The 11828-nt window shown below is 39.6% G+C and overlaps 1 protein-coding gene across 1 annotated transcript in view; it reads right to left on the bottom strand.

The window, feature by feature from the left end:
• Positions 1 to 3664: 3664 nt before the first annotated feature.
• Positions 3665 to 11828, bottom strand: part of LOC104965353 (probable serine/threonine-protein kinase clkA) — an 18144-nt gene continuing 9980 nt past the window's right edge. The window contains exons 2-5 of the mRNA XM_010794308.1: positions 8663 to 8722; positions 7863 to 8474; positions 7658 to 7787; positions 3665 to 3759 (exon numbers count right to left, since the gene is read on the bottom strand). Of these exons, the coding sequence (XP_010792610.1) occupies positions 3745 to 3759; positions 7658 to 7787; positions 7863 to 8474; positions 8663 to 8722 (817 nt within the window). The 3' untranslated portion in view covers positions 3665 to 3744. The remainder of the gene's footprint in view (positions 3760 to 7657; positions 7788 to 7862; positions 8475 to 8662; positions 8723 to 11828) is intronic.

The raw sequence follows: 11828 nt of genomic DNA, 5'->3' as shown, positions 1-11828 counted from the left end.
TTTAAAGCTCCTGGCAATAAACATACCGTGATACCCTTTGCCACCTAAATGTCAAAACATCACAAGAGAGACAAATTAATTTCTTTAAACATGTTTTATTCCAATCATTGTCACAAGTCATTTCAGACAGAAATTGTGCAATCAACAGGACATCTAACAAAATACGGCTGTGCAAGATTGTATAAATAAATAGTTTTTATAAATAAGAACATTTCATGATAAAACGGTATGCATTAGTTCAGTGTTAGGATGTGCAGCCCACAGGGAGCTATATGTTTTCCTTTATAATAAAAAAATACATTATTAAAAACCATCACTAAGAAAGATATTTCTAAAGGAAAGTGCTTAGTGAACATAATTTACATCTACATCCCAAGTTATACTATTATGCTTAGTATTCAAGCTGCACAATAATTAATACACCATAGTAGTTTTTCAGTGATGGAAATCAGCACTTCTGCCATTGTTGGCTTGACAGTAGCCATGACAACATCGCTAGACAGGATGGGGTCATGAGACTGAAGTTTTGGCTTACTCCACTTGAAGCTGAAAATAAGGATAAGAACAAACATTAGTTAAACAATTGTGCACCTTTTGAATGCACTGTTGATAAAGTAGCACTAAGCATTACTTACTTAGGCCATTCACGGAGATGGAGCTCCCCTCAATGTCAAAGCCGGTGATGCATGCAGCTGCGCTCATTAAAACGCTTGCAATCAGAAAATCATCTGAATCAGCAGGTGTGCTCGAAAAGTAAACATCCATGATGTTGACGATTGATCCATCACTGCCAAAGTAAGAAAAAAAACGTCTTTGAAAAATCCGATTTAGGCCACTTTTCCAAAAATGTAACTGGACATGTCTTAACAAATTACCTGAATGACACCACTTCCAAGGACTTAAAGGAAGAAGGGAATGCACTCTGGAAAACAGGTGTAACCTGCAGAAACAGGAAACAGGTTGTTTACAGAGGAAACACATAATAAATGTAAGATGTAAGTGTTCTTTGAATGTGTGCTTGAGCTCTGCATATACAGTACAGTACAGATACAGTAGGTGAAGCAGGAGATTTATTTGTAAGAATGAGACGTACCTCTTCTTTAATCGTTGCAGCTCGATTTGTATAAGCTGTAGATGATGGATTCAGCAAGTCACTTGTAAAGTTCTTTAGAAGAGACCTGAATACCACCCTTTTTATAATCAGTGCTCCAGTAGTAGTTGCAGCTGCAACAGTGTTAGGTGCAGAAGGTCTAGGTGTGGGAGCTGTAGTTGGATCTGTCACTGGACTTGCTGTAAAAACAAATATATAGATCATATTTATTCGGTAAAAGTATTGGTTCCTATACCATCCATTGCCTTTTGCTTGTTTGATGAAAAAAACTATTGAAAAAAGAATTAAAAGGTTTCAAAAAGTTGGTTTTGTAGACTTTCTGGTTATAAACTAGGTAAGCTAAAAATAAATAAATAATGAAATTCATTAAAAATATCTTCGGTTTATCGTCTCTATTTGCTTTTTTAACATAATTGTATTAACAAACTGATCAAGCAAAATATTATGTTGTGGATACTTACCTAATATTGTGACTGAGGCGGAATTTATGCTCAGATTGAAGCCATTGTTGGGATTGTTTACAGCTTGAACGAAGTCTTTAACAACAACAGAATTCATTGGGAGTTCTGCTTGAGAAGTATTCCCATGGAACACAACTGCCATCTTCACTTGAGTTTCGGAAAGTCGTGGATTTATGGCACTGCATCATTAAACCAAAAGGGAAAAGTTCAATCAGATGATTATGTTGCCCAGTATGCTTAACTATCGCAATTAGAAGACATATATTCTACGATTGAAATCCTGCATATAAAGTGCAAGTTTAACTTTTTAGAAATTGTTCTTTACCTGAATCCTTCCAAAACGCAGTGGGAAAATGTTTTGGGATATTTTGTTCTGTAAGTTTTATCACACTGCAAAAAGAACAAACATTGAAAGGACTTGATTAGCTTTCAAGAACAGTTGCTATCTTAAAATATTGGTCTTTTAGCTTAAACATTCTGTATGATCATGCAATCACAATTACTGAGACATTTATCAACGTGTGTGAATTTATATTGCTCTCACCGCATTTATAACTTCTCCTCCAAGTGCTTTGTATTCAGGGCTGCTGGTGTTAGTGAGGGCAGGGGAAAAAGCTGGTTCTGTTAATTTTGCTGAGAGATAATAAGTAGGTGCAGAGGCTGCTGTGTTTGTTGCAGCAGGTGTTGTCGGTGCAGTTGTTATCTTATCTGGTACTGGACTTGCTGTGAAATAAATATTTAAAGAATATGTAAATATCTTTTGGTACCAATACTTAACAGAATTTGTAATCCTTGTATAATGTCAAACTGACACAGACCATTATAGTGAAATATTGAGTTGTGTTAACTTACCTAATACTATGACTGAAGCAGGATGAATGCTCAGGTTAGGAATATTGTTGGAATTACTCAGAGCTTCTACTAAGGTTTGAGCAACAATATCATTCTGTGGGAGATCTGCGATGGCAGTAGTCCCATGGAACACAACCCCCACAGTTGCTTGAGTTTCAGACCCTTGTGGTGTATTTAAGGCACTGTAAAATAGAAGGGAAGGGGACAAGTATTATATTATGACTTGAGATGATTCTGTTGCCTTGTTTAATGTGTTCTTATGACATGATTAGGATTAGAGAAACACATTTTAAGACTGAAATCTTGCATTTAGAATTCAATCAGATAAGCACTCTTGGAAAATCTTCTTACCTGAAGCTTTTCAAACGGCAGTCGGAAAACGTAGTTGGGAATTTGAGGCTGTATTTCTCGTTACACTGCAAAAGAAAGCAACATTCAACAACCTTGATTATTGTTTAAGAACATTCTTTCTAAACAGATATGACGGTTGCAAAAACATTCTGTAAAATGCTTTTTTCACACCGCTATAATCAATCAATGGCAAATGCATATTTTGAAAATGCTCTCACCGCATTTTGTATTGTTCCTTTAAGTGCTTTATATTCATCGCTGTTGGAGTTACTGAGGGCAGGTGAATAAGTCGGTCCTATCAGTTCTGCTGAGAGAATATAAGTTTCTGATCCCACAGTGTTTGTTGCAACAGGTGTAGTTGGTGTGACAGTGTTAGGGTCTGCTGTCGTAGATGCTGCAGTTGAAAGTGCAGCTCTTGTTGTTGCTGATGTCATGGAAGTGCCAGGTGCTGCACTCGTCAGAGTAGCAGGGTTTTTTGCAACACTCGAAGGGGCTGCTGATGTGGGTGCATCAGTGGTTGCAAGGGGGGTAGTTGGTGCAGCACTTGGGGCTGCTCTAGTGGGCTCCAAGGTTTTTAGAGCGGCTGTTGTTGAGGCAGCTGTTGTAGGCGCGGTAATTGTTGTTGCTGCTGTTGAAAGAGCAATGGTTGTAGGTGAGGCAGTTGTAGGTGCCAATGTTGTAGCAGCAACAGTTGTAGGTGCTGCAGTCGTAGGAGCCACAGTTGTTGGTGCTACTGTTGTAGGTGCTGCAGTTGTAGCAGCAACAGTTGTATGTGCTGCTGTTGTAGGTGCTGCAGTTGTAGCAGCAACAGTTGTAGGTGCTGCAGTCGTATGAGCCGCAGTTGTGGTTGTTTCTGCTGTAGATGCGGTCGTTGGAGTTCCTGTTGTAGGTGAGGAAGGTTTAGGTGCTGCAGTTGTTGGATCAACAGTGGTAGGTGCTGGAGTCGTAGGAGTTGCAGTTGTTTGTGCTTCAGTTGTGGGTGCANTAATTAAAAACACCTCTGATTGTAGAGGAATAGCCTTCTCCCCTAACTCAAATAACTTTGTTGCTTTAAGACAATTTCATTAGAAGTTGTCTTAACTCAATAAACATTGATGCAAACTGTTGCGTTGATTTTCTTTGTTGAGCCAAGGCATTTGTTTTTAGAGTACAGGTGCCCTAGGAGGTTTCTCCACAAACCTCCCAATGGTACACCTTCCCAGTGATAGAGGTGCTCTTTTCGCTCTGGCACAAATTAAGTGAATTTCAGTCTAGCTTGGGATGTATTCAGTAATACTTTGCACTTATTTTGGGTTGTGCACAGAATCTTTCTCTCCCTATTATCTTCATAGCAGCCAGATGGCTCTCTATCTATCGTTCCTCTCGCATTTATTGTCTCACATTCTGTTTCTGTAAATACTCACCATTTGCATGCATATTTGGTTCACACAGGTTCAGAAGATATAGGCGAGCCCATAAAAGTCCAGTAATGAAGATTTGTTATGTACACTGAGATTAAAGCTATACAAAGGCCTACATGGAGCTTGGAACAAAATATGTGACAGCGCACAGTATGCGACCAAATCAACAAGCAGAGCTCTCATTATGCGTTCTCTGGTGAAATCCCTTCACTCACTTTATCCTCCGTCTCACCCTCCTATCTACCACTCTCTGTGGTTCAGGCTCCACCCTGGGTGCTGCCACAGGTTTATTAAGAGCTGGGGGCATGTCCACACTGCACAGCTTGTCTGAATGGAGACTCACAACATGTGGCACCCCCCCTCCTCAACAATCACCATCTGGCCTGGTCCTCATCGCGGTATGAGAGCCGCGCACAGCAACACGCTAGGGACTGCACAGATGTGCAATGTAAATTATTCCCATGCTCGTGCACATATGGAGACGCTGTGAATGTTTTTTTTAGGGGTGCCCCTAAAGAACCCAGCCCTGTTTGCTGTTTTCGTGTTTTATTCAATGTCTGTTAATTGTGTGTGATATTCTCTATAAATGTGTTGAGTTATTTCACAAACAGCAGAAGATGTATTGCCATGCTATTGCTAACTACCCAAAGTTTAAAGGTGTCATACATCTTCAGGACAAAGTTCACTCATCTCAATTTCACCTATTTATTATGGCTCTGTCAAACAAAAATGCTAACATTATAGCCTTGTGGCCTACCTCAGAGAAACTTTAAAAAAACATATTGGATTGTTGGGTTTATGTCTTCTCAATGCTCAAAGTAGACCGGCTGTTCTCCAAAAGGAGCTGAATGCCCATAAGCATGTTGACCTCTTAGGGTCAGAAATCATTGTGTCCTCTCCTTCCACTGTGTGGTCTCTGGTGTATAATTGACATTTAATGAAGGCCTCCGTTTGCGTGGGGCCATAATGGCACTGGTTAAAAGAATGGAGACAGAAGGGGGTGACAAAGAGGGATAGGGAGAAATATGGGGAAACATGTTAAAAAATAGAATCATAAAAAGTGAAAAAAGGAAGGTAGATTGAGCGATATTGGTTAAAAAGAAAGATGTCAACAGAAGTAGAAACCGAACATGGCTTTAAAAGAAGAGGAGACACATCAGATACATGGGAATGAAGAAAGAAGCTCGGCAACAGGCGTGGAGGACAACAGCCTGTTGTCTGACTGCCAACCCCATCTGTCTACTTTCACATCACCTCTGTCAACCACAGAGAGTGAGAGTGCTAGTGAGAGAGATGGAGAGAGGGAAAATGGACACGCTAATGTGCCCTGTGTTGACACCATGCCCTAATGTGTCATCTTAATAGCATACCACTGCATGAGAGGAGCACCCAAGTGATCTGTTTAAATATGACAAAGATGAACCACTGTTATATAACCTGTGCTGCTGCTGTTATATTCTACTCAGGGCATGTCTGGGTTCAAGAGCATTAAACACATCTATTAATGTGTGTAATCATCTGTCACAGTCTACATCTTACACATCCTCCTTAAGGATTGGATCAAAGTGGTTCATTCTATTCACAGAACAAACAGCCGACGAACCTCTAGTCTACGATAATGAAAAGGTGTGTGTTCTTCTGCCCGTCATCTCATTTGCCTACCTCTTAGAAATGTACTCTGTGTTTCTAAGGAGTGGCTGTTTTTTTATCTGTTTCAAACCAACCGAAGTTGGCTAGGTATCAAAGTCTTCACTTAGGGGAAAACCACGCCGAATAACAATGGTCCAAAAAATGTAAAAAAGAAAATAACTGTGTGGTTAGAGGTTAGCCATTGTGGTGTCTGACTTAATAATGCAGTAAAAAGGGTTTTTGCCTGAGGTCAGACAACTGTGACCTAACAAACACAACGGAAAGCACTGATAAGAAGAGTTGGGAAATGTTAATGCGAGTGGAGGGGAAACCCACAACATGTCTGTAATGTGGAAACAACTTATTTTCTCTTTTAGCAAAGCTGGAGGATGAGCAACCAACATGTTAGATTTCCTGCTTCATTTTATCATCATAACCCCCCATACGGTGAGTTAGGCTGAATGTATAGTTTCCCATGAGCAGGCAGCTTAAACAATGCCAACACTTTTGCCTACACAAGGTTTGAACTGAAGTCCACCTAAGAATAAAAAACTCAGAATTGGTTTTCTAGTTCGATTACACGGTTGGAATGCATTTATTTTCTTGTCTTCTCTTCACTATGGGTTCCTTCGAATATAGAGCAAGCATTTGCTTGTTAGAATAAATTGAGCAATCTATCAAAAAAGTTAATATTTTTCCAACTCTTACCCTTACCTTTTTTTGTTTCTGTAAAGCAACCTTGAAGAGTGCAAGGCAGGCAACAAACTATTAAAGCCTCCATTTCTCTGGGGTTTTAAAACACTCTAAAATAGAGAGCTGTGCAGCAGATTCCCCCCTTGGGGAGGGGCTCAGAAGGACCGTTCTTCCAAAACAAACTTTGCTCACAGCTCTGTGATCCGTTTGCTTAATTATAGATTAATGGTGCCTGCCTTTCACTTCACACTGTCACCTTTATAGCATGATTGAGTTATTGTGTGGGGTCCCTGCTCACAACACACATGCTTCAATATTACATCTGAGATATTCTGACCCAGTTTTCAGTAATTGGCTATATAGATACATCTGATCTTTTAGCAGGAATCACCATGAGCCACATCTTTATGTCTTTTTTAAATCCTACTCATCACCTGTGTCTGCGCTAAGAGAGAAGCATAATCTCTTAATGTCTACTATACCACAATAGTAGACACACACACACACAAACACACACACACCCACACACCCACACAGAGTCACTTTCGCCATCCTGCTTCCCTGCCCGGTTATTCCTCTTACTGTAACTGTCTCCCATCCATTCAGTGCCTGTAATCGCACACCTAAAACTGCTAACGATGGAAGTAGTGTGCATGCTTGCGTGTGTGTGTGTGTGTGTGTGTGTGTGTGTGTGTGTTATAGAGAGAGTGTGCCTGTGTGTGAGAGCTAGAGAGAGTTAGTGTGTGAGTCTGTCTGTCTGTCTGTCTGTCTGTCTGTCTGTCTGTCTGTCTGTCTGTGTGTGTGTGTGTGTGTGTGTGTGTGTGTGTGTGTGTGTGTGTGTGTGTGTGTGTGTGTGTGTGTGTGTGTGTGTGTGTGTGTGTGTGTGTGTGTGTGTGTGTGTGTGTGTGTGTGTGTGTGTGTGTTAGGTGTGTAGTGTAGGTAGTAGGTAGTAGTAGGTAGTAGGTAGGNAGGAGCCGCAGTTGTAGGAGTGACTGTGGTAGGTGCGGCAGTCGTAGGAGCTGCAGTCGTAGGAGCTGCAGTTGTAGGTGCGGTCGTCGTTGGATTGCTTGTTGTAGGTGAGGCAGTTGTAGGTGCTGCAGGGGGCAGTCGTAGGAGCTGCAGTGTAGGTGCGTGTTGTAGCAGCAACAGTTGTCGGTGCAGTTGTTGTAGGGAATCCAGTCGTAGGTGCTAATGTTGTAGGAGCCATAGTGGTAGGAGCTGCAGTTGTTGGTGCAGCTGTTGTAGGTTTGGCCGTCGTTTGAGCGCCGGTTGTAGGTGAGGCAGTTGTAGGTGCTGCTGTTGTAGTTGATGCAGTTGTAGCAGCAACAGTGGTAGGTGCTTCAGTCGTAGGAGCCTCGGTTGTTGGTGCAAGTGTTGTAGGGGCTGTAGTTGTAGGAGCAAACGTGGCCGGGGCTGCTGTTGTGGTTGATGCTGTTGTAGGTGCAGCTGTTGTAGGTTTGGCAGTCGTTTGAGTGCCGGTTGTAGGTGAGGCAGTTGTAGCAGCAACAGTTGTCGGTGTAGCTGTTGTAGGGGCTCCAGTCGTAGGTGCTAATGTTGTAGGAGCAACAGTGGTAGATGCTGCAGTCGTAGGAGCCTTGGTTGTAGGTATGGCCGTCGTAGGAGCCGCAGTTGTAGGAGCGACTGTGGTAGGTGTGGCAGTCGTAGGAGCTGCAGTTGTAGGTGCGGTCGTCGTTGGATTGCTTGTTGTAGGTAAGGCAGTTGTAGGTGCAGCTGTTGAAGGTTTGGCAGTCGTTTGAGTGCCGGTTGTAGGTGAGGCAGTTGTAGGTGCTGCAGTTGTAGCAGCAACAGTTGTCGGTGCAGCTGTTGTAGGGGCTCCAGTCGTAGGTGCTAATGTTGTAGGAGCCATAGTAGTTGGAGCTGCAGTTGTTGCTGCAGCTGTTGTAGGTGTGGTCGTTGTTGGAGAACCGGTTGTAGGTGAGGCAGTAGTAAGTACTGCTGTTGTAGGAGTTGTTGTAGCTAAAATATTTCAACACACAATACACAGGTTATTCTTAGCCTTTTTTAACAAAAAGTGATCCATAGTTCATACTGCACTCTGATGTGTGTTTGAACAACTTTCCCTGTACTTCAGATTATGTTGTTCATTAAAATGTACTTTATATTTTATAAAGAACCTTGAAATTGATTAAAATCTACCTGCTTACCTATTAACATGAGGGAAATTGATATTATCCAGCCGACACCCATCTTGTCTTCCTTTGAATCTATAAAATCAAACAATACAGACACTTACTCACAGAAGCAGCTTTTCAAAAACCTTTACGTTCACTGTTACCACTTACTAGAATTATTACCCTTTAAGTCGGTCGCAAGATTACATCTGCAGATGACTTCATTCATTACAGAAATATATGTTATATTTATTTTTCATCCAAATATGGCACTTTACTTTCATTTCTGAAGTATGTGAAATTTGAAGAGATTTAACTCCACAACCTAAAATTGTTATTTCCTCAAACCTTGCCAACTGATTTCTTTTAAATCCAAAAATAGTCTTTTGGAATATTTGAGAAGATGTTGCAAACCGAGCATAGATGAAGAACCATTTAGAAATGTAATAAATGAAAAAAACTTCTACAGTCCAAGCCAAGCCATTTTTATTAGAATTTACAACATTTTGAGTAGTAGTGATGGAATTGACAAATTCTGTAATGTTTTTGGCTGAATAAACACTTTGATTGGAGATATATATTAATTAATTAATAATAATGAGAATGAGGCTGCGTGGCTAAGACCCCTAATAATAACAACAAAACCATTATTACTTTTTCTGGTACTCTGGAAATGACGCCCAACATTATTTCATCCCACACCTTTTTAGTACTTCCAAGCAGTGTATACAGGGAATCTTATATTATATAATGAAATTTGTGTTCACACCCTTGACCCAAAATAGAGGCATTAAATTCATTAATTTTGGTTTATTATAGCTTTTTCTTGAAATGACCATTATTATACAACACGCTTTTTAGCTACTGTAATTAGCAGGAGCAACCATGTTTGCTCCAGGTCTGATGATGCTGGCTGAAACTCCACAAAAAAGAGATTAAACTGCCTCTTGAACAGACAATCTACTATCACAACAATTCCACTTATAGATTAAGTGAGAGAGATATTCAGCCTTTGAAATAGACTTAGAAAGGTACTTACCCAAAATGAGGTTAAAAATGATGTCTTCGTATTTGCCTTCAATGTTTTGAAATATATCTCTATGTGTCTTTTAATCAAGTCAATTCCATAAATGTGAAATTGCAAACGTTTCAGACTTTATGTGACACTCTTAATCTTTCATGCCTTTATATTGAAATGGGCTAATGGCTCATGACGTAATTCATTGGTCATACATTTTTTTATAAATGTTGTTACACCTAGAATAACAAAGCCCAATTACAGGGTACATCATATCAACTGTCAATCTGTCTGTTTATTGCCGAAGTGCCATGGCACTCCCTTCTTTTTTCCTGCAAATCAACGTTGTGACTACACCCGTCCCATTCTGGTTGTTTAACAAATATAAGGAGGCTCTACGTAGAGCAGCTTATTACTCATCATTAATGGCAGAAAAAAGAGCAATGCCAGGTTTATTTTCAAACCTGGCATTGTTCTTTTCTGACACAGAGCCACAGATCTATAGCCTTCCATTTTTATATCACTAAGTAGTAATTACTTCATGTGTTTTTATAAAGGTGAAATTATAGCTCTTCAAACAAAAATAACCACCTCCTGCCCGAAACTGATAGAGTTATTTTCAACCACCAATATGTATTAAACTGTTGATATGTATTTACTTTTGAACAATTTCTTAATTGAAACCACAAAAATCTGTCTTTTTCGTCAGGCAGATTTAAGACACATATCTAACCTTCCCTTTCTCACTAAAATCCTTGAGAAAGTAGTTACTTAACAGTTATGTAATTTGCAAAAAAACAATCATTTATTTGAAGAGGTTTAATCTGTCTAGAATGCTTCATCCACAGATAAAGCGCTGGTGGGTGTCACAAATGGCCTTCTAATTGCATCAGACTTTCATTCAAGGACTTTTTTTAATCTTGTTTCTTGTTCTTTTTAAATCTCATTTCTGCATTATTGAACACGACATTCCATTACAGAGACTAAAACATTGAAATGGTGAAAAAGGAACCACACCAAGCCAATACATATCCTATTCATCTCAATGGTCTCAGTTTGTACACGTCAACGATGAATCCTTCATTCATAACAAAGTTAGGGAATATTATAAGGAATCATTCCACTTCAAACATTCATTGTTTGAAGTGTGGATGATACTCAATTATATCAATCAAGCCAAATCAAACCAAACCATTACTTAATTGTGTTCCAATAATGCTGGGTTATTAGTGTTTCCTAGAAGTAAAATAGGTTTAAGACTTTCCTTTTTTAATAAAGCTTATAGATAGATCTTGCTCAGGCTTGTATCAACCCTTAGTTATGATGCTATAAGCCAGTGGTTCTCAACTGGTCAGGCCTCGGGACCCACTTTTTCCTTTGTCAATACATCGCGACCCGAAATTTTGAACTACTCAAATCTATTCAACAAAAAATCGTGCTGTAATATATAAGCTTTTCAGCATACAATATTAATTAAAGTGAAGTACAGTGCATATATCCCTTATATCCCTTCACACAAATAAAGTATGCTTTAAAAAAGGTTTAATGAGATGATTGAATCAAAGCTGAACTATATAACATAAAAAGGCACACATGCTGAAGACCAAACCCCAGAATGGGGGTCTGGGGGGATTCTCCCCCGAGAGATTTTTAGAAATACTAACATATAAACTACACATTTTGGTACACTCTGAGAAGAAAATAAATAAATATAATACTACCCGACATTTTAATAATATGTTATACCATTGTTTGTTTTTCACTTTGTTCTGACAGCTAAACTTGTCTGTGTGTGAATTGTGGGTAGGGTAGATAGCCCCCATTGTTCTGTGACCTGTCAATCATCAAACCGGGGGTCATATTTTATTATGTGTTCATTTTTATCTGAAGTTGTACCCATGGATGTATAAAGAGTAGTTCTACCGCAAAGTTATTCTCCGTGTCGACTTCCGGCAACCATCTTGATTCTGATTGGCCAGAAGACTCGAAAAACCATCAGCAAAGATGTTTTATTGAGAAGATGATCACTACTTGACAGAAGTTTTCAAAAAAACGTTTATGGTCTCCGGTACTTCCAGTCCAACGCCTACTGCATGCAGGACGTTAGAAAATTGGGCCTTCAAAATAAAAGTTAGACTTTTTTCAAAAAGAAAAAAAAAAAGATCTTTTTTTTTTCTTCAC

The sequence above is a fragment of the Notothenia coriiceps genome, unplaced genomic scaffold, assembly GCF_000735185.1.
Source record: "Notothenia coriiceps isolate Sejong01 unplaced genomic scaffold, NC01 NC01_scaffold00037244, whole genome shotgun sequence".
In the NCBI taxonomy this organism is placed as follows: domain Eukaryota; kingdom Metazoa; phylum Chordata; class Actinopteri; order Perciformes; family Nototheniidae; genus Notothenia; species Notothenia coriiceps.
The sequence above is the reverse complement of the archived record's forward strand: the minus strand, read 5'-3'. Positions and strand labels throughout refer to the sequence as shown.